The sequence below is a fragment of the Saimiri boliviensis genome, chromosome 17, assembly GCF_048565385.1.
Source record: "Saimiri boliviensis isolate mSaiBol1 chromosome 17, mSaiBol1.pri, whole genome shotgun sequence".
In the NCBI taxonomy this organism is placed as follows: Eukaryota; Metazoa; Chordata; class Mammalia; order Primates; family Cebidae; genus Saimiri; species Saimiri boliviensis.
Genome location: NC_133465.1, coordinates 47,475,980 through 47,502,436, shown reverse-complemented (window position 1 = coordinate 47,502,436; position 26,457 = coordinate 47,475,980). Strand labels below are relative to the sequence as shown.

Below are 26,457 nucleotides of genomic sequence, written 5' to 3'. Positions count from 1 at the left end.
TTTCCCAGATCCTCTCCCTTGGTGGCCGCCAGGGTGATGTTATTTCATAAGATGTCTGCTCTGTGCCCTGCCTCAGCCTCAGTTGGGCCTTTGGGGGCAGCCTCTTCTCCTGTACTTGGTCTGGCTTGCTCATACCTCTGACCATACCCCACCCTCTTGAGGCAGTGGCCAATGAGCCATGGCTACTCCAAGACACTTACAGTGGCTGTTCTGCTGCAAAACACCATCCAAGAAGACCTACCCGCATCCTGACCCTTTCGGGGTGCAGAATTCTAGACATCAGGGCTGTGTGGTGCCACTCGGGAGCAGCTGTGGGGGCTGCGGCATCTCCCTTCATTGGAGTGTAGCCAGGAGTCAGGCGGCCACACGTGTGTGTGCATGTGACTCGCGCACCATCCCGCAGCCCTGGGGCTGGGGTTCACAGTGAATGTCAGAGGCAGACGGTGGGTGGCACAGAGCTGTGCTGCATGGAGGATGCTGGGGCGGGGGAGTTCCCAGCAGCCACTGGTGGGGCCAGGACCGCAAATCAACCTGTACCCTAGGCCTTTTGCTGGAGAGCAGTGTACCCAATTGTGAGGGGACTGGAAGGCATTTCTGGGTGACTGTATGCTGTCTGGAAGGGGAGACGGGTCATCAAGTGCCTCCAGATTCCCTTGATCCACAGCGGCAGACCTGCTCCCTCTCTGAATGGCCTCCACACCAGCACCGCCTTGGGTCTTCAGACCCATTTCTGTCCTGCCCTAGCCTCCTCCCTGGGTTGTCAGTCCCACTTTACAGCTGAGGAAGCAGGCTCATAGCTAAGGGTCCAGTCCAAGGCCTCAGAGTTAAATATAACTGGAGCTCCATCCCCGGCCTCTGGACCCCGTCCCTGGTTCTGGGAGAGTTGTGGTGCCACAGTCGCACATTCCTCCTGCTGGGAACCTCCTCAGTTCACCTCTCAGGGTAACACAGACAGGGTGAGGGTTGGCTGTATCTCAGAGAGTTCTCGAGAGAGGTCACTTCCACCTCCCTCCCTCTTCCCCACTCTGTCAACCCCACTGCAAATAACTTTTTAGTTATTTGCAGTGGGGTTGAGCTTCCCAGCTCCAACTACCCACCAGGTGGGAAGGTCAAAATTCCCAGCATTCCCCTAGAGCCATCCAGCAGCAGGCACTGCCCCCCTCCCCACCAATTCTTCATGAACCTGCAGCGCCCTGTTAACTTCCAAATGGATCCTTGCTCTGCCATCCCATTGCCAGGAGTGCGCGTCCCCTAGTAAAAGTCCACTTCCCCATAATGCTGCGACCCCTCAATAACCCGCCCTGCAGACCTTCACCTGACCGCCCGCTCCTCCGTGATCGCAAAGCACTTGCTGCCAAACTCTCGGAGCCTTTTGCACCCTCCACCGCGCTCTACCTGTCGGTCTCTGACGGCTGTGAGGCCCTCGAGGAACCCCGGATACACGCGTGGACCGAGTGAACCCCGGCCCTGCGCCATCTGCGGTCTAGCCTCAGTGGTTCCTGCGGCGGCGCGTGCGGCGGGGGCCGAGGGCCGGGCTGGGCTGAGCGCGCGGGGCTGGAGGCGCGGCAGGTGGGCGCGGCCAGGTGAGCCCCCTGGGCGCCGCCCGCCCGCCGCCCGCCCGCCGCCCGCCCTGCCCGCGACCCCGGCCGGCGCCGGCTGCTGGCGCCTCTTCGCCCGCGTTGCCGCTAGTGGCTGCTGTCGCTCCGTGGAGCCCAAGGAGACCGCGGCCAGAGCGTCCACCGCCCAAGATGGTGGCTCCTGTGTCTCCGTGAGTGCGAGCGGACGGGGCGGGGGCGCCGGGCCAGGCTGGGCGCCCCCTCCCGGAGCGGGCGGGACGGGCGGGCGGGGAGGCTCGGTGCCTCCGCGGGACCCACCGAGGGCTCTGTCACCATGCGCCCCCCGGAGGAAGTTCCCCTGCCCTCCCCGTCCCACCCCCCGGGTGGATGGGTGAGAAAGGGTGCAGGGGAGCCCCTTCTCACCAGGGCTGCCAGAGCAGGGGGTGCCCAGCCCTACTCTGCTGAGAGCTGGACTCCTCTTAGTGGGTTCCCACAGCAAGGGGACCCCACTAAGCTCCCCAGGAGCCCGGGGAGGAGGCTCGGGACCCACATCCTGGGGCCACATGAATGCCGTTTGAGGCTTACATGCCGAGGGGCCCTTGTCAAGTTGTTCTGGCTCCCATCCGGCTGGTCAGGGTGTGCAGAGAGGTGAGGGAGCTGGTTTTGTGCCCTCCTGGTCAGCCTTGGTCACAACTGGACCCATGTAGTTTTGTTTACACCTCATTCCACCCAGCGTGGTTCCCTGAGGTTGAGGTGGCGGCGAGAATGTCAATGGAATTTGACCTGTTTAGAGTAGCTCTGTCCAATAGAACTTTCTGGGATGATGTAAATGTGCTGTCCAATGCAATAGCCACTAGCCACACTGGCTGCTAAGCATGTGAAAAGTGCCTAGTGTGAGCTGAATGCTAAATGTTTTATTAAATTCTAAGTAATTGAAACAGCTGCACCTACAACAGCTGCAGTGAGTGGCCAGCTGCATTTTAGAATCCCTACCTTCCCAGGCTCTACCTACCTGCCCCTTTGTTCTGCAGAATGGGCAGGATAGGCAGCTTCGAGGTACATGGAAAGGATCTGACATACTTCCATAAGGGGATCACCTTGCTCTTGCACCCCCCCTTACCCCCATTCTAAGATCCTGTGTGTAGTGGGGCTGGGCAAGGTCATAGAATCACAGGATCTTGGAAGGAAAGGATACCAAAGGCAGTTGTTTTAATCACCCAACAGGCAAACAAGGGCCGCTCCGCTGCCCTCTTTGCCTGGGCACCTGCTCTTTCTTATTCACTGCCCAATTGTGTGGTGCACTTGCTGGGTGTCAGGCACTGTACCCATCTCTGGGATTCAGACATGAAGAAGTTAGTTACCTTTCCTACCCTCAGGGAACGTGCATGAGAAGGAGGGTGGAGAGAGAATGAAGCAAGAGAATTACACAGAGAGAAGCAGAGATTTGTGACCGAGCACGGTGGCTCACGCCTATAATCCTAGCACTTTGGGAGGCTGAGGCGAGTGGATCACCTGAGGTCGGGAGTTTGAGACCAGCCTGACCAACATGAAGAAAACTGATCTCTTACTAAAAATACAAAATTAGGCTGGGCGCGGTGGCTCAAGCTTGTAATCCCAGCACTTTGGGAGGCCGAGGCGGGTGGATCACGAGGTCAAAAGATCGAGACCATCCTGGTCAACATGGTGAAACCCCGTCTCTACTAAAAATACAAAAAATCAGCTGGGCATGGTGGCGCGTGCCTGTAATCCCAGCTACTCAGGAGCCTGAGGCAGGAGAATTGCCTGAACCCAGGAGGTGGAGGTTGCAGTGAGCCGAGATCGCGCCATTGCACTCCAGACTGGGTAACAAGAGCGAAACTCCGTCTCAAAAAAAAAAAAAAAAAAATATATATATATATATATATATATATATATATATATAATTTAGCTAGGCGTGGTGGTACATGCCTGGAATCCCAGCTACTCAGAAGGCTGAGGAGAATCTCTCGAACCCAGGAGGCAGAGGTTGCAGTGAGCCGACAGTGCACTCCAGCCTGGGTAACAAGAGTGAAACTTTCTCTCAAAAAAAAAAAAAGAAAAGAAAAGAAAAGAAATTTGTAATCTGTGGGGCATGCACTGGAGAGAACAAACAGGGAGCAATGACAGAAAAGAAGGAGCTTCCTGGGAAAGGATGGTTAAGCTAAGCCCAAAGGGGACATGGAACAGTCTAGGTAAAGCATTGGGAGGGCAGCTGGGAACATTCTGGAAGAAGGGACAGCACATGCAAAGGACCCAGGGGATGGGAACCTGGCACTCTGGAGGAACCCAGAGAGAAGGGCGGTGTTACGAGGAAGAAAAGGAGACACAAGTGGCCACCAGAGAGGTCAGTAACCCTGAGTGTTTGGCAGACCTCAAATGAATTCTGGCCCTGGCCTTAGAGGAGTGGGTGGTTGTGGAGGGGTCTAAAGCAGTTTTTTTTTTTTTTTTTTTTTTTTTTTTGAGACCAAGTCTCACTCTTTGTCCCAGGCTAGAGTACAGTGGTGTGATCTCAGCTCACTAAAGCAGTATATTTTTAAAAGCCTCCTCTGGCTAAGAGAGGGTAAGAGTAGAAACCCAGCGTGCAATCAGGAAGCAACTGCATTCGTCCAGGCAAAGATAAAGGTGGCCTGGACAAGGCTGCCAGGCGGCAGTGTGGAGAGAAGGGACAAGTGAGACGTGGATTTTGGAGGGAAAATCAACAGGACCTGTGGATGGAGCAGGTTCTGGATGAGGAAGACAGCAGGGATTAAAGGGCAGGTTTCTGGCCAGGGCATCTGGGAAGAAGGGTGGATTTCATTTCCTGAGACAGGGGACTGGGAGAGGGGCATATTTGTTTTTGTCTTTAGAGACAGGGTCTCACTCTGATCACAGCTCACTGCAGTCTCAAATTCTCAGGCAAGTGATCCTCCTGCCTCAGCCTCCTAAGTAGCTGGGACTATGGGCATATGCCACCATGCCCAGCTAATTTTTTTTTTTTTTTTGAGAAGACAGGGTCTCTCTGTGTTGCCCAGGCTGGTCTCAGACTCATGGACCTAAGCAGTCCTCCCCCCTCAGCCTCCCAAAATGCTAGGATTATAGGTGTGAGCCACCACATCTGGCCAAGAGGAGCATATTTGTAAGGACAGATCGAGAGTCTGTTTAGACAGGCCGGAAAGGCAGCTGGATGGAGCCGTGTGCTGCCCAGGCTGGGGCTGTGTATTTCCAGGTGGTTTGCAGAGATGGTTCTGAAATGATAGACAATTTGAAGTTGGAAAGGGGAGGAGGAGATGACCTTAAGAGGCCAAGGAGGAGGGAAAACCAAGGGATGTGGGATCCTAGAAGCCAAGAGAAAAGAGTGTTCCAAGGAGGGTGTGGTAAGCATCACTAAGTGCTACTCAAGAGTCCCAAAGAAGAGGGCTAACGAATTTCTCCTGCATCTGGCAGCATGGAGGGCCTTTCCTTACACCAAACCGCTGGCCCTGGATCTCTCCTCATCTGCCCTTGTTTTACCTACTATGTGCTGGTTCCACACAGGGCACTGGTATACATGTGAAGTGGACAAGACAGTTACTGCAGTCCCAGAGCTTAAGATCATCTAATTGGGCTGGGTCTGGTGGCTGACGCCTATAATCCCAGCACTTTGGGAGGCCGAGGGGGTGGATCACCTGAGGTCAGGAGTTTGAGACCAACCTGGTTAACATGTCAAAAACCCGTCTCTACTAAAAATACAAAAAAAAAAAAAAAAAAATTAGCGGGGTGTGGTGGCATGTGCCTATAATCCTAGTTGCTTGGGAGGCTGAGGCAGGAGAATCACTTGTACCTGGGAGGCAGAGGTTGCAGTGAGCTGAGATTGCGCCACTGCCCTCTAGCCTGGGAGACAGAGTGAGATTCTGTCTCAAAAAAAAAAAAAAAAAAAAAAAAAAAAAATCATCTAATTCACAGTCTTAGAAACAAGAGTTCTTTCATGTTGCCAAAATGAATCCACTCATTCTTTTCTTTTTTAATGTGTTTGCATTGTTCTCTATTTTAATTTTGTTTTTACATTTTTATTTATCTTTTGGAGACATGGGGTCTTGCTGTGTTGACCAGGTTAGTCTTGAACTCCTGAGCTCAACCAATCCTCCTGCCTTGGCCTCTCATATTTTTATTTTAAAATTGTATTTATTTATTTATTTAGAGACAGGGTCACTATAGCCTTGAACTCCTGGGCTCAAGTCATCTTCCGACCTCAGCCTCCTGAGTAGCTGGCACTACAGGCATACATCACCATGCCCAGCTAATTTCTTTTTTTTTTTTTTTAAATTTATTTATAAAGACAGGGTGTCCCTATGTTGCCCAGGGTGTTCTGGAACTCCTGGGCTCAAGAAATCCTCCCACCTCGGCTTCTCAAAGTGCTGGGATTACAGGTATGAGCCACCATGCCCAGCCCTTTCGGTTTTTTTAAATAACCAACTTTTACTGAGAGGTATCTGTGTGCCCAGCCCCACACAGGGACTGAGATAAGAAAATGAACAGACGTGGTCTTGGGCTTCTAGGAACTCAGTGCGGAGATACGTAGAGGATCCCTGCATTCGCCGTATGTGTCATAAAGACTCATGCACAGGGAGCTGTGGGAAGCTAGAGGATGGCTACCGGCCCAGGTTGTGGGGATCAGTGTGGCAGAGAGGATCCCTGAGCTGTTCTCAGGGAATGAGTGGGAATTAGCAAGGAGGGAGGAGGGAGAGGGAATTCTAGGCTCAGGGGATGAAGATAGCGACAAAGTAACAGCTCAGTGCATATTGGAATGCGAGCCTTTGGGATTGATTGGGCAGACAGGAGTGGTGGGAGGCTCTATTAACAGAAATATTCAGAGGCTGGGGAGGGTGTTGTTGGCTTGTGGTGAGGTGTGTAGACTGAGGCAGTGGCATAGCAGTACAGAGGTGGAAGCCAGGGAGTGACACGGTTAGGTCTATGTGTGAGCTTGCTGTCTCTGGCTGTTGGGTGAGGGATGAGTCTGGGGGAAATGGCCATGCAGAGACAGAGGTAGCCTGCAGTGATCCAGGTGATACCGAGAGGGCCCGAACTGGGTCAAGGCTGGACAGCTAGAGGGAGAGAGATGATACAGAACAGGGTCTCAGGACAGCCTTTGGGGTCAGGAGGACATGGGTTCTAATTCAGCTCGGCTAGTGACTGCTTATGAAACCTGGGCAAGGCAGTTAAAGTCACTGACCTCAGTTTTATCCTTTCCAAAAGGATAAAGTCTCAGCCACAGAGCCATCTGGGTCTGCCTCTGGATCATTGTAAAGCACATGGCACAGGGCCTCAGCTCACATTCCAGAAATGGCAGTTACGGTTACGCATGGAGAGGGCACAGGTTGAAGAGACACTTAAAAGGTAGAGTTGGCAGGTTTGGGCCAATAGCTGGACATGCCTTTTTTTTTTTTTTTTTTTTTTTTGAGACGGAGTTTCACTCTTGTTACCCAGGCTGGAGTGCAATGGCGCGATCTCGGCTCACCGCAACCTCCGCCTCCTGCGCTCAGGCAATTCTCCTGCCTCAGCCTCCTGAGTAGCTGGGATTACAGGCACGCACCACCATGCCCAGCTAATTTTTTGTATTTTTAGTAGAGACGGGGTTTCACCATGTTGACCAGGATGGTCTCGATCTCTTGACCTCGTGATCCACCCGCCTCGGCCTCCCAAAGTGCTGGGATTACAGGTGTGAGCCACCGCGCCCGGCTGGACATGCCTTTTTGGTCCTCGACTGCTCATCCTGGCCTCGTGCCTCAGGAGTTGGCAGAGTGAAGGAGGTAGAGGCAACCGACTACTGCCTTCGTCTGGAGCCCCGTGTCCCATGTGGCCCCCAGGTCTGACCTGCCCGTCCCAGAACCACTGGGTGGGTATGAACATGTGTGCACCTGTGTGTATAAGGAAGGGAGATTTAGAGAAAGCAGATCTTCCTGTGGCTTGGAAAAAATCAGCTTTGTGCTGATTTCTTTCTTTCTTTCTTTCTTTTTTTTTTTAAGATGGAGTTTCACTCATTGCCCAGGCTGGAGTGCAGCGGCACAATCTTGGCTCACCACAACCTCCTCCTCCTGGGTTCAGGCGATTCTCTTGCTTCAGCCTCCCGAGTAGCTGGGATTACAGGCATGCACCACTAGCTAATTTTGTATTTTTAGTAGAGATGGGGTTTCTCCATGTTGGTCAGGCTGGTCTCGAACTCCTGACCTCAGGTGATAGGCCCGCCTCGGTCTCCCAAAGTGCTGGGATTATAGGCGTGAGCCACCCCACCACCCCACCCAGCCATCCTTTTTTTTTTTTTTTTTTTTTTTTGAGACAGGGTCTAGCTCTGTCATCCAGGCTGGAGTGCAGTGACGCCTTCATATCTCACTGCAACCTCTGCCTCCCAGGCTCAAGCAATCCCGCCTCAACCTCCCCAGTAGCTGGGACTGTAGGCATGCACTACCATGCCTGGCTAATTTTTTTTTTAGAGGTTTTGCAATTGCCCAGGCTCATCTTAAACCCGTGGGTTCAATTGAGCCACCTCCTAAAGTGCTGGGATTGCAGGAGTGAGCCACCACACCCGGCTTGATTTCCTTCTGATGAAATAGATGACTGTGGGCACGGTCATCTTTTGGGCTAGGAGCTGAGAGTTCTGAGTTTTAGTCCTGGGTCACCATGAATTCCTCATGGGCCCTGAGAACCACTATCTGTCTCTAGACTCAGTTTTCCCTTTACAAAATACAGTTGCCTAGGTGATGCCAGGCTCTCCAGCTCTGAGATGCTTCAGCAGTCAAAGCAATCGGTGCCTTGTCCTGGGTGGAAAGAGACCCTGGGAGGGGGCTGGATCCCCACACCTCCCCTGCTTTGGATAACATTCCAGCGCCCTCTGTATGACTGCACCCACTGCCCAGAGCCCCTTCCCCATTGAGTCCCTCCACCCCTCAGCTGGGAGGACTCTGTGGGGAGCATGACCTCCCACTCCACCCTAAACCGCCGCCACCATGATGGACCCCTAACGGCTCTCCCTTGTCTCTTTCATCTCCAGTCTCCCACCGGCGGAGCAGGAATAAACTCTCCAGGCTAAGTTAGATGGATGGGCCCTCTTAGCCTGGCGGGCTGCCCCCATCCTGCCTCCCCATCAACTCCCCTTGTCAAGGGAGGTACCTCTGTGTGTGGGGAAGGCAGGGGGGCAAGAGCATTCAAGTGGGTGTTGGGGGTTCCTTGCTCAGAGAGCAAGAATGGTACCCCCAGGGAAGAAACCAGCGGGAGAGGCCTCCAACTCCAACAAAAAGTGTAAGCGTTACTTCAACGAGCACTGGAAAGAGGAGTTTACTTGGCTGGACTTTGACTATGAGCGGAAGCTGATGTTCTGCCTCGAGTGCCGCCAGGCCCTAGTACGGAACAAGCATGGCAAAGCCGAAAACGCCTTCACCGTGGGCACTGACAACTTCCAGCGCCACGCCCTGCTACGCCACGTGACTTCAGGAGCCCACCGCCAGGCTCTGGCCGTCAACCAGGGCCAGCCCCCTTTTGAGGGCCAGTCTGAGGGCAGAGGGGCCTACCCAAGCCTGGCGACAACTCCCACCTCCAGGGGCGTCAAGGTGGTGGTAGACCCGGCCAAAGTGGCTGTGCTGACTACCGTGTACTGCATGGCTAAGGAGGATGTGCCTGTCGACCGCTGCTCTGCCCTGCTTGAGCTGCAGAGGTTCAACCTGTGCCAGGCACTGCTGGGCACAGAGCATGGCGATTACTACAGTCCCAAGAGGGTGAGGGACATGCAGGTGGGTGAGAGCCAGAAGTATGGGGGAAGGGCTTGGGGAGGGAGGACACTGAGCTACCTGGGAACAGCCCCAGCATGCTAGGATGCCAGGCCCTTGGGCAGCAGCTAGGGCATTTCATTCATATGTTCACCCTTCAGAACCTTCTCTGAGGGCCTGCTGTGCTGGTGCTGCGACAGCTGCAGGGCTACAACACTAAAAAGGCCAGGCCGGGCCCTGCCCTTAGTGGGCACAGAAAGAGACGTTGCAAACTGGTAGCCTGGAGGCTTGACTACACAGATGTATTTAATTTGTTTATGTATTTAATTTTTTTCCCTAGAAGGAGTCTCGCTCTGTTGCCCAGGCTGGAGTGCACTGGAACCCTCTCAGCTGACTGCAACCTCTGCCTGCCTGCCTCAAGTGATTCTCCTGTCTCAGTCTCCCTCAGCTAGGATTACAGGCATGTGCTACCATGTCTGGCTAATTTTTGTATTTTTAGTAGAGATGGGGTTTCACCATATTGGCCAGGCTGGTTTTGAACTCTTGACCTCAGGTGATCCACCCGCCTCAGCCTCCCAAAGTGCTGGGATTATAGGCGTGAGATACTGTGCCCAGCCTTTTTTTTTTTTTTTTTTTTTTTTACATAGAGATGGGTGTCTAACTACATTGCCCAGGCTGGTCTCGAACTCCCAGCCTCAAGCAATCCTCTTGCCTTGGCCCCCCCAAAAGTGCTGGAATGGAAATGGAAATGACTTGTGACCTAGTTTTCTTTTGGGGTTTTGGGGCTATTTTCTGTGCCCAGCCTGTTTAATTAGTTTTCATTGTGTTTTTGAAAAGCTCAAATTTTTTTTTTTTTTTTTTTTTTTTTTTTTTTTTTTTTTTTGAGACGGAGTTTCGCTCTTGTTACCCAGGCTGGAGTGCAATGGCGCGATCTCGGCTCACCGCAACCTCCGCCTCCCGGGTTCAGACAATTCTCCTGCCTCAGTCTCCTGAGTAGCTGGGATTACAGGCACGCGCCACCATGCCCAGCTAATTTTTTGTATTTTTAGTAGAGACGGGGTTTCACCATGTTGACCAGGATGGTCTCGATCTCTTGACCTCGTGATCCACCCGCCTTGGCCTCCCAAAGTGCTGGGATTACAGGCTTGAGCCACCGCACCCGGCGAAAAGCTCAAATTTGTTTCAGCTTTAAAAAAAAACTCAGGAGATTACCTATAAAAATCTAGATTTGTGACTTTATTGAAAAGCAAGGTCTCCATGCTGTCAGAGCAGGATGTGCTGGGGTTCCCCATGCCCTTTGGCTTATCCCTGGCCCTCTCCAAGCTCAGTATCACTCATGTGGCCCCTGGAGGCATGCAGATTGCAGCTCTGTCCTAGGTGCTAACTGTTTGAGTCCTATGGGCTGAGTTGGAGGTGGGGGAGTTGGATTTCATCCTACAGAGATGACAAATAGAGAAACAGCACACAGCTGGGACCCAGGGTAACTGGCTGGGAATTGGGAGTTAGCGTGCCTATCAGTTAATCCCTGAGCTGGACAGGGGAGGGAGACCTCCCAGGGATAAGGCAGACTAGGGTGATGCTATAGAAAAACAGTGAAAAAACTAGCTTTTCTAGAGCTCTTTATGGTTCATAAAGCACTTTTACAGCAACAGAAGTTGACATTGATAATTCACAACAATACTTCGAGAAGATGTGGGGCTAGTATTAGCTGACAGCAGGTATAAGAGCTGAGAAGGGCTGGGCGAAGTGGTTCATACTTTGAGTGCCAGCACTTTGGGAGGCCGAGGTGGGCGGATTACCAGGTCAGGAGATGCCAGCACTTTGGGAGGCCGAGGTGGGCGGATTGCCAGGTCAGGAGATGCCAGCACTTTGGGAGGCTGAGGTGGGCGGATTGCCAGGTCAGGAGATCAAGACCATCCTGGCCAACATGGTTAAACCCTGTCTCTACTAAAAATACAAAAATTAGCTGGGATTAATGGCACATGCCTGTAATCCCAGCTACTCAGAAGGCTGAGGCCAGAGAATCACTTGAACCCGGGAGGCAGGGGTTGCAGTGAGCCGAGATGGTGCCACTGCACTGCAGCCTGGGCAACAATGTGAGACTCCATCTCAAAAAAAAAAAAAAAAAAGAGCTGAGAAGACTAGACAGGGTGTGGTGGGAGGCCAGGGTGGGAGGATTGCTCTTAGAGAGACCAGGAGTTGTAGAGATGAGAAAACTGAGGCTCGGAGTGGTGAAGTGACTGGCCAGAGGCAGCACAGCCAGCAAGTGACAAAGCCAGGATTAGTCCCTAAGTCTGTCTGACCTCAAGGCCGCACTGCCTATCTCTGCCTCTCAGGACAAGCCTAATTCTGCCCTCCTTCCCTTTCTCTTCCTGGCTGTCCCAGGTGGCCATTGCCAGTGTCTTGCACACAGAGGCCTGCCAGCGCCTGAAGGCATCCCCATATGTGGGGCTGGTGTTGGACGAGACCAGGGACTGGCCGGAGTCACACAGCCTGGCCCTGTTTGCCACTTCCGTGTCCCCCTGTGATGGCCAGCCCACCACCACCTTCCTGGGCAGTGTGGAGCTACAAGAGGGTGAGGGCACTGCTGGCCAGCTCTTGGACATCCTGCAGGCTTTCGGCGTATCTGCATCCAAGCTGGCCTGGCTCAGCTCAAGCCTCCCCAGTGGCCGCCTGAGGAGTGTGGGACCACAGCTCCGGGCCACTTGCCCACTGATGGCAGAGCTGCACTGCCTCCCTGGCCGGACAGATCCTGAGCCCCCTGCCTACTTGGGTCAATATGAGAGCATATTGGATGCCCTATTCCGCCTCCATGGTGGCCCTAGTTCCCACTCGGTCCCTGAGCTCCGGGCAGCACTGGACCTTGCAGCTATTGACTTAGCAGGGCCTCGGCCAGTGCCTTGGGCCTCCCTGCTGCCTGTCGTGGAAGCAGTGGCGGAGGCCTGGCCTGGCCTGGTGCCCACCCTGGAGGCTGCAGCCCTGGCCTCCCCTGTGGCGGGATCACTGGCCCTGGCCCTGCGACAGTTCACCTTTGTGGCCTTCACGCACCTGCTGCTGGATGCCCTGCCCTCTGTGCAGAAGCTCTCCCTTGTCATGCAGGCAGAAGAACCGGACTTGGCCTTGCTGCAGCCCTTGGTGATGGCAGCTGCGGCCTCCCTCCAAGCTCAGCGCGGTGCAGGTGGGGCCCGCCTCCAGAGCTTCCTGCAGGAACTGGCATCCTCCGATCCGGACACCAGCAGCGGGCGCTGCACCTATCGCGGCGTGGAGCTGCTGGGTTACTCCGAGGCTGCTGTCCGGGGCTTGGAGCAGCTCCGGGGGTCCTTCCTGGACTCCATGCGGAAGGGCCTACAGGACTCCTACCCCGGACCGTCACTGGACGCTGTGGCCGCCTTTGCGGCGATCTTCGACCCCCGCCGCTACCCGCAGGCGCCGGAGGAGCTGGGCGCACATGGCGAGGGGGCGCTGCGGTTGCTGCTGCGCGGCTTTGCGCCTGCAGTGGTGCGCCAGCGGGCTCTGGGAGACTTCGCGCTGTTCAAGCGCGTAGTGTTCAGCCTTGGGCGGCTTGGCCCGCGGGCCCTGTGCACCCAGCTGGCGTGTGCGCACTCGGAGCTGCACGAGCTCTTCCCTGACTTCGCTGCCTTAGCAGCCTTGGCCTTGGCACTGCCCGCGGGTGCTGGCCTGCTGGATAAGGTCGGCCGCAGCCGGGAGCTGCGGTGGTGGGGGCAGAGCGGGGCTGGGGAAGGCCGGGGCGGCCATGTGGTGAAGATCGCAGTGGATGGGCCCCCGCTGCGCGAGTTTGATTTCGGGTTGGCCGTGGAGTTCTTAGAGAGTGGGTGGGGAGAAGGCTTCCTGGCTTCACATCTCACTTGAAGGTGGCCTCCTTCTCTGGGCCCAGCCTTCCTGGGGCCCTGGGCACTCTAAGGGCCAACCTAGATGTGACCATGCTGCACCCAAGCTCATCTACTGTCTGTGGCCTCCCAGGGGCCTGAGGCCACCCATCCACCCTTCTGGAGTGTCCCACTAACCCCACCCTGTGGGCTGTGGAGGAAGGGACTGGGTGAATCAAGAGGGACCTGGGTGGGTGGGCAGAGATGCTAGGATCTGGGGCACCTGAAATAATTCCTGGCCTTTACCCAGATAGATGAGGAGTAGCTCACCCTTTTCCCTTCTGGACTTGCCCCAAGTCTCCCCACCCGCTCCCCACCCCCCACCAATGGAAGTTCTTGGCTTTCGGGAGGAAGACTGGGTCTTGGGAATTGAGTGGCTGAGGGAAAGGACACGGGTCCTTCGTCGTTTCTTGTTTGTTTGTTTTGTTTTTTTTGTTTTTGAGACGGAGTCTCGCCCTGTCCCCCAGGCTGGAGTGTAATGGTGCCATCTCAGCTCACTGCAACCTCTGCCTCCTGGGTTCAAACGATTCTCCTGACTCAGCCTCCCTAGTGGCTGGGACTACAGGCACCCATCACCACGCCTAGCTAATTTCTTGTGTTTTTAGTAGAGACGCGGTTTCGCTATTTTGGCCAGGCTGATCTTAAACTCCTGACCTCATGATCCACCTGCCTCTGCCTCCCAAAGCGCTGGGATTACAGGCGTGGGCCATTACGTCTTGCCTGTCCTTGGCTGTTTCTTAGCCCCACTCCTGGCAGTGTCTCTTCTCTTCATCTATGACTGGGGAGCAGATGACTGCACTCGTTTATGTCACACAGCACAGCGTCCTCTCTGCACACAACTGGTGGGTCAGGGGCACAATGGTTCTGGGGGATAGCAGTTCCCTTCCTCCCCTCCTCACCAATAGGCTGCCTCAGACCTTTTTTGTGTGTAACTGTGTGTATAGACATATAAACCGACAAATGTGAAATAAATCTATGTTATCTTTCATAGTGTTACTACACAAACATCTCAAAGGACTACTTTTGGTTTTGCAACGACAGGGTCCAAAAAAGCCCCAGATGGGCTGGATTTTTTCTTTTTTCCTAAGTTTTTCTTCCTCAAAGTCTTCCGGTTGCTCTCCAAGTTCCTACCCCTCCTCTGCCCCTGCCTCGGACCTTTAAGACCAAAGAGTGCAAAACCACAGTGCTGTACCTGCCGCCTCTGAGACTGGCCTTGAGGCCCAACCCGGGGACGCTGGCTTATTTCCTCCTGGGGAAAGCAGTTGATACCTCTTTAGAGCTGGGGACACATCCCTTCAGAGCCATGGGTTTCCCATTCCCTCGTGTCAGCCCCGGCTTTGAAAGTCCTGGGGATCTGATGGGAGGAAGGATAGTTAGAGAGTGAGAAGGGAGACGGCTGTCCTTTTTCTGATACCCCTGGGTTTGAGTTTAGTTTGCAATAAAGTGGAACCCTAGTGCACCATGCAGACTCCATGGTGGTGTGTGTGTGTGTGTGTGTGTGTGTGTGTGTCAGGGGCCTGCTCAGACCCCTCTGTCCCTCTTTTGGCTGGGCTGCCTTGGGGTTCAGTGTGCTGCCACAGTAGGGGTGGGAGGGTCATCCCTCTGGGCTGGGTGCCTTGAATTGTGGACTCCCCGCCTCTCCTTCCTCAGACATGGGGAGGAAGGGCACCGAGAAGGGGGCTGTAATCGCCCTGGCTCTGGCTGGTGCTACTCTGAGAAGAGAGACACAAGTTTCTGCCTGGCTCCATACCAAGAAGCCCATCGCCTCTTGTTCTGGCTACAGAGGTAGGAGAGAGCCCATTTCAGACCCTGCCCTTCTTCCTCCCGCAGCAGGCCCGGCCTCCAGCGCCCCCAGCCCCCTGCTGGCCTCCCTGCCCCTGCCCACCCGGCCTCTGCAGCCCCCGCTGGACTTCAAGCACTTGCTCGCCTTCCACTTCAATGGTGCCGCCCCGCTCAGTCTCTTCCCCAACTTCAGCACGGTATGGGCTGGGCTGGCGGGTGGGGGCATGCTGCCAAGCTGGTGGGTGGGCACAGCAGGTGGGCTCAGAGGGGCTCTCAACAGCTGGGTCTAACCAGGAGCTTGTTCTCCAACATCCCCCTGAGGGGATAGGTGCTCCCGAAACAGGGACCCCTATTTGGGACCCTAGGAGAAGGCCCCACTCTCTCTTAGGCTGGGGAACAAGATGGTGTCAGCCTTCTCCCCTCCCCCACCATCACAGCCGCTGGGCCTGCAAGGGCCTGTAGCCTGTACATTGCACTCAAGCTTCTGTGTAGGGCTCCTGTGGGTGACCTCTGTGTGTGTGCGTGTGTGTGTAACCTGTGCCTTTCTTTTTTTTTTTTTTTCTTCTGAGACGGAGTTTCGCTCTTGTTACCCAGGCTGGAGTGCAATGGCGCGATCTCAGCTCACCGCAACCTCCGCCTCCTGGGTTCAGGCAATTCTCCTGCCTCAGCCTCCTGAGTAGCTGGGACTACAGGCACGCGCCACCATACCCAGCTAATTTTTTTGTGTTTTTATTAGAGACGGGGTTTCACCTTGCTGACCAGGATGGTCTCGATCTCTTGACCTCGTGATCCACCTGCCTCGGCCTCCCAAAGTGCTGGGATTACAGGCTTGAGCCACGGCACCCGGCCACCTGTGCCTTTCTGTTGTAGTTTCTCTATAGATTTTTGTATGTTATATGTGGATATGAGTTTGTGTCTTGGTGTCCAGTGTGTGTTTGTAAACAACTCTTTGTGTGTGGATAATTGTATGTAATTAAGGTGTGTGCCTGTACTTCACGCTTTATTGTGTCCTTGTGTCTTTTAAGTGTGTGGCGTGCATCTGCCTTCTAAGCACGTGTGTTTTTGTGTGGTTTGGCTGATTGTGAGTTTGTCTGTGGTCATGTGCCCTTTGTGTGCATGAGTGTGAATTTTTCTGCTTGTCTGCGCATGTGTAACTGCCTGAAGCTTTTGTGCTCTGTGTGTGTGTCGTGGTCTGTACATTTCCTTGTGCATGTGTGTGCATGAATTTTACTTTGTTATATGAGAGATCAGGAACCATCTCCCTTTTTTTTTTTTTTAAATTTTGAAAAATCAAATGAAATCATGGGTGTGGCATGCCCCATCCTGAGCAGATGGTGGCAAACTCCATCTCAGTCACTCTTGGGAATCCCTTACCTCCTACCCTCCAGCGTTAGACAGAGGTCCTAAGGCATCTGAGGCACTTTGGGGGTGGTCCTCTGGTCTTGAGTCCCTGCTGTTGCTTGCTGACAGGCTCAGTGTTGAAAGGCATGGTCCCAATGGCCCCCGCTGGCCATTCTCCTCTGAGGTCCTGTCCCCTGAGTCCTTTGCTGACCTTGGGTGCTGTGAGAATTTGAACCTCTTTCTGTTCTCAGGGAAGTTTCTGCATCCATGTGCTTCTCTCTAAGCTCTGTTTTCTTTCCTTGGTAAGGTTTGGAAAGTTCTTATTTTATTTTTATAGAAACAGAGATGAGGTCTCACTATATTGCCCAGGCTGCTCTGAAACTCCTAAGCTCAAGGGATTCTCCCACCTCAGCCTCTCAAAGTGCTGGGATTACAGGATGAGCCACCGTGCCTGGCCTGGAAAGTTCTTGACAAGTTCTGACAACTGCATTTGGCCCAACCTTCTGAGAAAAGGGAACATAAAGCCTTAATTCTATAGAAGAAAAAATGACTTAAAATAAGGAAAAGAAAAAAAATCCAAATTAATATTCCAAATAAATGATCCCACTCCTCAGGGAAACTTAGGCCCCCACTTGCTGCTCCCTGCCCCTCACTGAGCCCCCCTACCTCCCCTGGCTGTGGCTCTCACTCTCTCAAGAGAGGTCATCATGGCTAGGCATGGTGGCTCACACTTGTAATTCTAGCAGGTTGGGAGGCCAAGGCAGGCAGATCACTTTGAGGCTAGGACTTCGAGACCAGCCTGGCCAACAGGGTGAAGACCCATCTCTACGAAAAATACAAAAATTAGCCAGACATACTGGTGGGTGCCTGTAATCTCAGCTACTCCAGAGGCTGAGGCAGGAGGATCACTTGAACCAGAGAGGTAGAGGTTGCAGTGAGCTGAGATCATGGCATCGCAACAGAGCAATACTCCATCTCAGGGGAAAAAAAAAAAAAAAAAAAGTCATCAGCAGCCTCAGGCCCTGTGCCAGTGGCAGAGCTAATGAGATAGGACTTATCTTCCCCCAGCCCACAGGTCCAGGCATGAAGCCTGGGTGACGGGAGAGGAAATCCAACAGAGGGATTCTTTGTCTCTTCCCTGCCTCTCCTTGTTTCCAACTTTCTGTCCCAATAGTTGTAATTCTTGCAAAGGAGAAAAGAACAAAAATAATGACCTAAGGAGCAGCAAGAGATGCCCAGGTGATCACCAGGACATGGTTCTGTGCTCCAGAATCATGCAGGGCACTCTGGCCATTCCCCTGCCTCCAAGCAGAAGCCCAGGCTGACAAATAAAGACAGCTGGGAACAGGCAGTTTCTTTTTCTTTTTCCTTTTCTTTCCTTTCCTTTCCTTTTTCCCTCCCCTCCCGTCCCCTCCCCTCCCCTCCCCTCCCCTCCCCTCCCCTCCCCTCCCCTCTCCTCCCCTCTCCTCCCCTCTCCTCCCCTCCCCTCTCCTCCCCTCCCCTCCCCTCTCCTCCCCTCCCCTCCTCTCCCCTCCCCTCCCCCTCCTCCCCTCCCCTCTCCTCCCCTCCCCTCTCCTCCCTTCTTCTTCCCTCTCCTCCGTTCCCCTCCCCTCCCCTCCCTCCCCTTCCCGTTCCTCTCTTCAGCAGACTCTCACTCTGCCGCCAGGCTGCCTCCCAGGTTCAAGCAATTCTGCCTCAGCCTCCGAGTAGCTGACACTACAGGCATGCGCCACCACACCCGGCTAATTTTTGCATTTTTAATAGAGATGGGGTTTCCTCTTGTTGGCCAGGCTGGTCTGGAACTGCTGACCTCAGATGATTCACCCACCTCAGCCTACCGAAGTGCTGGGATTACAGGCGTGAGCCACCGCACCCAGACAGCTGTTTCTTTTTCTAACATCCACAGGACAGAAAAGTTCTTCCTCGAAGCTGACCACAGCCCTCTTGAGTAGTCTTTAGTTTTGGGCATTTTGTGCTGCCCCTGAACCTTGCTTCCCAAGCCAACCCCAGAGTTATGCCCTCCTACTCCTTTCACAGATGGACCCTGTCCAGAAAGCTGTCATCAGCCATACGTTTGGGGTCCCCTCCCCTCTGAAGAAGAAGCTCTTCATTTCCTGTAACATCTGTCACCTGAGGTTCAACTCAGCGGTGAGAAGTAGCAAAAGCAGGTCTGGGGAGGGGGCTGGGCAGGGAGAGGGCTGGAGGCTGGGCTGCCAGGGTCTTTCTGGGAGGAATACCAGCGGCGGAGGGGCTGTGGGCTGCATTTCCCATCCCTGGTTGCAAGAGAGGCACTCTTGGTCCTTTAACCATTGAATCCGTCCTCTCTCTAGATTCTTCTGCCCCTTCCCCTTCTGCCCAGCTCTAGCCCGGAAGGATTCCATTTTCTTCCCCCAGGCCTCTCTCCTGTGTTCTGGATCCTTCTGCAAGAGAAAAGACTGCCCTTCCCCTACTCTGGGTTCCAGGGGCCACCCCATCAGTTCCTAAGGCACCTGAGAGGATCACACCCATTACCTTAAATAATAGCTCTCATGATACATCTGTGAGATAGGTAGAGGCAGTTTCTTTCTTTCTTTCTTTCTTTTTTTTAAGACAAAGTCTCACTCTGTCACCCAGGTGGGAAGGCAGTGGTGTGTTCTTGGCTCACAGAAACCTCCACCTCCCAGGTTCAAGCGATTCTTGTGTCTCAGCCTCCTGAGTAGCTGGGATTACAGGTGTGTGCTACCACACCTGGCTAGTTTGTTTGTTTGTTTGTTTTTGTTTTTTTGGCAGAGACCAGGTTTTACCATGTTGCTCAGACTGGTCTCAAACTCCTGGGTTCAAGTGATCTACCCGCCTCGGCCTCCCAAAATGCTGAGATTACAGATTTGAGCCACCATGCCTGTCCTAGAGGCGCTAATATAATCCATGATTTTCAGATGAGGAAACAGCCTTAGAGAGGTTAAGTGGCTTGCCTAAGACCACATAGCTGATGAGTAGCAAAGCTGGGATTTGAACCCAGGCCTGGCTGACCCCAAGGCCTATGACTTTCTACTACATCCTACCCCAAGGTAGAGGAGGAACCTCATTCTGGCCTCCCAGGGAAGGTCTGCCTCCTGTCAGGCAATCTGGAGTTTCGGCTAGATGTCAGCAGAAATGCTATGGTGTGGCATCCAGGGAGGGACCACGGGGGCCTGTCTTTCCTGCGTTTCAAGGAGGTGGGCCAGGGAGCAGCAAGTGAGGACCCTTGGAGGGAGGTCACTGACAGATCAGATTTGGGATTTCCCTTCGGGCCTTCTGGTTCCATGAGTCCTGCAAGAAATGGAGGAGAGGCCAAGTGAGGTGGCTTATGCCTGCAATCCCAGCACTTTGGGAGGCCGAGGTGGGCAGATCACTTGAAGTCAGGAGTTTGAGACCAGCCTGGACAACATAGTGAAACCCCATCTCTACTAAAATACAAAAAGGAAATCAGTCAGGTGTGGTGGCAGATGCCTGTAATCCCAGCTACTCAGGAGGCTGAGACAGGATGGCTTAAACCTGGGAGGCGGAGGTTGCAATGAGCCGAGACTGCATCACTGCCCAGCCTGGGTGACAAATTGAGACTGTCTCAAAAAAAAAAAAAAAATAGATGGAGGAGAGAATTTGTTCTGAGGGAGGAACCATGGCTTCTTCCTGCCAGACTCCGGGCACAGTGCCTGGCAAATAGCAAATGCTCAGTAGTGATTTGTTGAACAAATGAACAAAGGGATGAATGTCCTGGGGAGCATTTGCCCCAAAGCGTGAAGACTGCTCTGCTTTCTCTTTGTGCATTTATTTATTTATTTATTTTTTAAAGACAAGGTTTCACCATGTTGGTCAGGCTGGTCTTGAACTCCCGACCTCAGGTGATCCACCCACCTTGGCCTTCAAAGTGTTTGGATTACAGGCATGAGCCACCACGCCCGGCCCCATTTGTGCATTTTTACACTTGATAACTAACATTTCATTGAGCATCTACTCCACAGACTTGGCCTTCGTAATTCATGTTCCCATGTAATTCTGACAGCCCCATGAGATCAGTATTATCATCACAGAGTTTGTGGGTGAGGAGACTCAGGCTCAGACAGATGATGGGACTTGCCTAAAGATGTAGTAAGTGGCTGAGTCAGGTCCAAAGCCAGAGGCTGCCTGCCTTGGAGCTCATGTGTGAGAACGCATTCTATAAACCTCAGAGCCACATGTGGTACAGTGATCATGACAAGGACAAGGGCTTGCCCTTTGTGTGTGTCTGTAATCCCAGCTACTCAGGAGGCTGAGGCAGGAGAATCCCTTAAACCTGGGAGGCAGAGGTTGCAGTGAGACGAGCCCTGCCTCCCTTTGACTTGTCCCCCCTGCTGGGCTCCAGTTCATGGATGGAGCATGTGGACTCAGCCAATGAATGGTGACCTCTTGCCCTCCCCTCCCCAGAACCAGGCTGAGGCACATTATAAAGGCCACAAACACGCCAGAAAACTCAAGGCTGTCGAGGCTGCCAAGAGCAAGCAGAGGCCACACACCCAGGCCCAGGATGGGGCTGTGCTGTCCCCAGTCCCAACGCTGGCCAGTGGAGCCCCTGGAGAGCCACAGAGTAAAGGTCAGTCCTGAGCTCTTCCCTGCCCCTCATCCCCACTCCAAATCTGGTTTCCTATGGGAGGCCGAGAGATTTCCGCTTATTCGTTGTGCTTGTGTTGGAGTGTTACACACAGTCAAAGGCACACAGGTGAACCACTCAATGCATTTTCCCAAGCTGAACACACTCAGATCAGGAAACATGTTACCAGCGCCCCAGAAACTTGTCTTGTACCCGCTCCTGGTCACTACCTTGAAGTATTAATTTCCAAGGGCTGCCTTCACAAATGACAACATTTGTGAAGTTAGGCACGGTGGTCACACCATGTGATGGTTAACACTTTGGGAGGCTGAGGCGGGAGGATTGCTTGAGGCCTGGAGTTTGAAACCAGTCTGGGCAACACGGTGTGACCCTGCCTCTACAAAAAATTTATTAGCCAGGTGTGATGATGCACCCCTGCAGTCCCAGCTACTCAGGAGGCTGAAGCAGAAGGACCCACTTAAGTCCAGGAGGTCGAGGCTGCAGTGGGCTATGGTCATGCCACTGCACTCTAGCCTAGGTGACAAAGCAAAACCTTGTCTCTAACCTAAAAAAAAAAAAAAAAAAAAAAAAGACTACAACCTGGGTGGCTGAAAACAACGGAAATGTATTTCCCACAGCTCTGGAGGCCAGAAGTCTGAACTCTGCACTGGCAGGGTTGGTTTCTTCTTCGGGCTCAGAGGGAGAAGGTGTCCCATGCTTCTCTTCTGGCCTCTGGTGGTGTGGGCACTCCTTGGCTCTCCTCGGCGGGTAGACGCACACTCAATCTCCACCTCCATCTCCACGCCACATTCTCCCTTGTGTGTCTCTGTGTCTGCACAAGCTCTTTTTGTAAGGGTACCAGTCACTAGATTAAGTCCCACCCCAACCCAGCGTGACCTCATCTTAGCTAATTTTATCTGCAAAGACCCTGTTCCAAATAAGGTCACATTCTGAGGTTCCAGATAGACATGAGTTTTGGGGGAGATCTATTCAACCAATTACAGCCCCTCTGATGGTAATTATGATCCTGAGTTTTCTTAGCATAGATCAGTCTTACGTATTTTTGGTGAAACATACAGTAGGTAGGGTTTTGTATCTGTTTTGTTTTGTTTTGAGATGGAGTCTAGCTCTGTCACCCAGGCTGGAGTGCAGTGGCATGATCTTTGTTCACTGCAGCCTCCGCCTCCCAGGTTCAAGCGATTCTCCTGCCTCAGCCTCCCGAGTAGCTGGGACTACAGGAGCCCACCACCATGCCTGGCTAATTTTTGTATTTTTAGTAGAGATGGGGTTTCACCATATTGGCCAGGGTGGTCTCAAACTCCTGATCTTGTGATCTGCCCGCCATGGCTCCAAAGTGTTGGAATTATATGTGTGAGTCACTGCATCCACCCTATGCCACTATTTTTTAAAAATCTGCTCTCCTGTTGGTGGACATGTGGGTAGTTTCAGTTATATGCTATTATGAATAGTGTTCTATGAACATTCTAGTACATCTTTTTGGTGATCTCTGCTTATTTAAGTAAGCAAATAAGACTATGAGGGCTGTGAGGGCTTTTGGAGACCACTGTGTCCAACTTTATGATTTCAGATGGGGAAACTGAGGCCCAAGTCTGCCCAGTGAGTTGGTAGAAAAGTAGGGCCTGGGTTGGGTACAGTGGCTCACGTCTGTAATCCCAACACTTTGGGAGGTCAAGGCGGGTGGATCACGAGGTCAGGAGTTGGAGACTAGCCTGTCCAACATGGTGAAACCCTGTCTCTACTAAAAATACAAAAATTAGCTGGGCATGGTGGCACTCACCTGTAATCTCAGCTACTCAGAAGGCTGAGGCAGGAGAATTACTTGAACCCAAGAGGCGGAAGTTGCAGTGAGCTGAGATTGCGCCACTGCACTCCAGCCTGTGCAACACAGCGAGACTCTATCTCAAAAAAAAAAAAAAAAAAAGCAAAAAGGTAGCCGGGTGTGGTGGTGCATGCCTGTAATCCCAGCTACTTGGGAGGCTGAGGCAGGAGAATCGCTTGAACCTGGGAGGTGGAGGTTGCGGTGAGCCGAGATCGTGCCATTGCACCCCAGCTTGGGCAACATGAAGGAAACTCCATCTCAAAAAAGAAAGAAAAAAGAAAAGGAAACGTGGGGCCTGGAATTCAGTGCTGGTCATCCACCAGGGGCCCTCCAGGCCACCTCCATGGTCTCCAGCGCCATCTTGAGCCCCATACTCCGCCCCATGCCTTCCATCTCCGCAGCAGTTCCTGCAGTCCTGCCTCCACTCCAGCCAGCACCGACTCCAGACCCTACATCCAGGGAACCAGCCCACCCAGACCTCTTGGATGCTGCCTCCTCTTCCTCTTCTTCCTCCTGCCCACCTTGCTCCCCAGAGCCTGGGAGAGAGGCACCGGGGCCTGAGCCAGCAGCAGCTGCCGTGGGAAGCAGCGTGAGTGGGGAAGGCAGGAGTGAGAAGGGGTGCCTCTACTGCCCCACGTGTAAGGTGACGGTGAACTCGGCCTCCCAGCTTCAGGCTCACAACACAGGTCAGTGGTCCCTAGGAGCTGGAGCCCGGGGGGAAAAGGGTGGGGTAGAAGCTGAGCCTCACCAGAAGTGGGCAGGCTTGAGTTCCTGGGTGCTTCGCTCAAGGGTTGGGTGTCAGAGGCATTGTGCTCCTGTTATTGGGTGGGCATTTCCGGGTCCTCCCATTACTCCCTGGGGCGGGAGAATTGGGAAGGGAAGTGTGAAGCAGGAAGAACTGAATGAAGGTCGCTAAACCTCTGAAGAGTCACTCCAAAGGAGACAGGAGACATCTCCCTCTATCCTTAGATCACACCTAGAAGGAGACTGAGATCAAAGCAAAGGGGAAGCCGGCCAGTTATAGCCAGGAAGGCCTTCCATGGGAGGGGCTGGCATGCAAGGACAGAAGCTGGGAGGAGAAACCACGTGTGGCTGGAGGGCGATGTGTGCACAGAGCAGCTGTGAGCCTTACAGGGAGCCCTAAACTGAGTGAGTGTGGAGGGGGTCTCCACGGCCCCTGTAACTCCTTTCTGCTGCTGAGACACTGCCTTCTTCCCCCTCCAGGAGCCAAGCACCGGTGGATGGTGGAAGGTCAGCGAGGGGCTCCCCGGAGGGGCCGGGGCCGCCCAACGTCCAGGGGAGGCACCGGACACAAGGCCAAGAGAGTGACAGGGGGCCGGGGGGGGCGGCAGGGGCCCAGCCCCGCTTTCCACTGTGCCCTCTGTCAGCTCCAGGTCAATTCAGAGACCCAACTCAAGCAGGTGGGAGAAGTGAGGCCGGGACTGGGGTTGGAGCCAGGGGAGGCGGTTGGGGGACAGGGCAGGAGAGGGAGGGATCCTGAAGAAAGAGGGCAGGCAGGGCAGAGCAGGGCGGGCTGGAGGAGCGAGGCCAGCAGGCCAGTGGGCCAATTGAGAGCAAAGGCCAAGACTCACCTCCCCTTCCCAGGGCCTTCCCCAGGGTGAGGGCCCAGTCTGTGAGCTTTGCATGTATGAGCTGTGGGTAGAGGAATGGGGAGAGGGTTGAGGATGATGGTCTTGTGGTCTTTGGGCTTTGAAATCTTGTTCCCAATCTGTCTGTCTGTCCATTAGCACATGAGCAGCAGGAGGCACAAAGACCGTCTGGCCGGGAAGCCCCCCAAGCCCTCCAGCCAGCACAGCAAGCTGCAGAAGCACGCAGCGCTGGCTGTGAGTATCCTCAAGGTATCTGTCTCCAGGCAACAGAGCTGGGACTGGGTCCGGAGGGGAGAGGGTGGGCTGGGAGGGCCAGATGGGGGCTGCGGTGGGGCAGGAAAGAGGCGCCCCTGCACTGAGGCTGCTGGGCCAGGAGGGAGCTGGGGCTGGGAATTGGGATCTACCCAGAGGAATTTCCGGGGAGGTGGGCTGGGGTAGTTCATCTTAGGGGCAAGAGCGAGGGGGTGAGCATGCATCCCCCAGAGACCATCTTTATCCCATAAATCCTCCCTTCTCCCATCCTGAGACTTTCCTCCCTCTGGACAGGAAGACAGGTGGTGGAGAAAGCCCTTTGGAATGAATGTTTGGGAGTGGGAAGGGAGGAGGATTTAGGTTTGGAACTTTAAAAGGCACGTTTTCTCTGCAGCAGAAAGCTTGAGGATGGGGCCCAGGGAGGGGGTGGGGTTTCTGCGGTGGAGACTGTCCATTCCTTTCTTTTCTGTGTAGTCTAAACTGGCCTTGCAGAAGCAACTCACCAAGACGCTGGCAGCCCGCTTCCTGCCCAGCCCGCTCCCCACCGCAGCCACTGCCATCTGCGCCCTGCCAGGGCCCCTGGCCCTCCGCCCTGCCCCTACAGCAGCCACTGCTCTCTTCCCGGCTCCGATCCTGGGCCCAGCTCTGTTTCGCACCCCAGCAGGGGCCGTCCGCCCTGCCACAGGACCTATTGTGCTTGCCCCTTATTAGCCCTCATGGGGAGGCCAGGGCTGATTTCCCAGTAGCCACTCCTTATCTCCTCCTGTCCCAAGACACCTTGGTTTCCTAAATGCCACAGGGACTGTGAACAGCTTCAACGGTCCTGCCTACTCCAGGAAGAGCTGGACTAGTTTTAAGGACAGCTGCCCTTCCAAGGACTGTCCCCATGCTCCTTTCCCAGGCCTTCTAGGCTTCCCTGCATCTCCCACCCTGACAGATCCCAAAGATCTATGCAAATCTCAGCCCCAGCCAAGAGGTGCTCTCATTTTCCTCCACCCACAACCTACACCCAGACCCACATGGCCAGACTCCAGGAATCTTAGCATCTATAAGCCATTCTCTCCTAGCTGAGGGACAAGTCTCTGACCTCTATTCCTAGGCTCTGGGGCTTCACTGGAGATAGGGATGGGGTCTCTAGCTGGAGCAGGCTCAAGGCTATCAGGAAAGGTGACTGTGGGGGTACGGCAGAGGACCATGGAGGAGAAAGGGGGACCCAGAAGTCCCTCGATCAGCAGTGCTAAGGTGGTGCAGAGCCAAGGAGGTAGTGGGGTTGATTCTCAAGGCTTTGGGGGCTTCATCTGCTCTGAAGGGATGGGACTAGGAGAGGTGTTGTTCTGGTTGGGCCCAGGTGTCTTGTTTGTTTCAATCTTAGTCTTCTGGGCCTTGATGGGCCAGTCTTTGTTTTTTTTTTTTTTTTCGTTTCATTCTGTCACCCAGGCTGGAGTGCAGTGGTGTGATCTGGCTCACTGCAGCCTCTGTCTCCGGGTTTAAGTGACACTCATGGATAGGCCTAGTCTTAATACTTAGGGACTAATTCATCCCTTGGAGGCTCTCCCTTCGTAGCCTTTCTCTGACTTCATGAACCCCAGCTCTTAAGAGGGCAGGTGTGGGTCTCCCTCAGACTGTGGACTCAGCTAACACCGAATCCCCCCAGGGCTCCCAAAGGAAGAGCTTTCTCCTACAGCTTCCCACTCCAAACTAGTCCCAGCACTAAATTCAACTTTCCCTTCTCCCATCCAGCCCCTGCCCCTGTGAAGCTGAGTGTTGGGAAACAGTCTGACATGCACTTGCAAGATGCATTTTCATGCTGTCAATGTCAATGTCATAAACTCCCTTTCACCCTAGTACTGACCCCTCCCCACCCCACATCA

The 26,457-nt window shown here is 53.9% G+C and overlaps 2 protein-coding genes across 8 annotated transcripts in view; both read left to right on the top strand.

Annotated features, from left to right (window-relative positions):
* ZNF385C (zinc finger protein 385C) overlaps positions 1-26,417 on the top strand; it is a 63,173-nt gene extending 36,756 nt beyond the window's left edge. For 2 of the 6 annotated variants that reach the window (XM_074388719.1, XM_010330616.3), the window contains 7 exons: positions 15,007-15,155; positions 18,337-18,447; positions 20,722-20,887; positions 23,129-23,410; positions 23,949-24,145; positions 24,473-24,583; positions 25,061-26,417. In XM_074388719.1, coding sequence (XP_074244820.1) covers positions 15,007-15,155; positions 18,337-18,447; positions 20,722-20,887; positions 23,129-23,410; positions 23,949-24,145; positions 24,473-24,583; positions 25,061-25,297 — 1,253 coding nt within the window. In that variant the 3' untranslated portion in view covers positions 25,298-26,417. Of the gene's footprint in view, positions 1-15,006; positions 15,156-18,336; positions 18,448-20,721; positions 20,888-23,125; positions 23,411-23,948; positions 24,146-24,472; positions 24,584-25,060 lie in introns of all 6 variants that reach the window. The other 4 variants (XM_074388717.1, XM_010330615.3, XM_074388720.1 and 1 more) reach the window with 3 other exon arrangements.
* On the top strand, positions 1,694-14,825 carry C17H17orf113 (chromosome 17 C17orf113 homolog). 2 transcript variants are annotated; one of them, XM_039476317.2, is made up of 3 exons: positions 1,694-1,768; positions 8,578-9,313; positions 11,675-14,825. In XM_039476317.2, the coding sequence occupies exons 2-3, from the start codon at positions 8,771-8,773 to the stop codon at positions 13,157-13,159; spliced, it is 2,028 nt and encodes a 675-aa protein (XP_039332251.1). In that variant the 5' UTR covers positions 1,694-1,768; positions 8,578-8,770; the 3' UTR covers positions 13,160-14,825. The 2 variants fall into 2 exon arrangements, with proteins under 2 accessions (XP_039332251.1, XP_010328916.1); XM_010330614.3 differs by lacking the exon at positions 1,694-1,768 and adding an exon at positions 1,779-7,425.
* Positions 26,418-26,457: the final 40 nt, after the last annotated feature.

Excerpts from the sequence above, each read along its gene's own strand:
- C17H17orf113 (XM_039476317.2), top strand. The coding sequence starts at position 8,771 with ATGGTACCCCCAGGGAAGAAACCAGCGGGAGAGGCCTCCAACTCCAAC. Across the intron at positions 9,314-11,674 it reads AGAGGGTGAGGGACATGCAG|GTGGCCATTGCCAGTGTCTT; the intron begins GTGGGTGAGAGC and ends TGGCTGTCCCAG.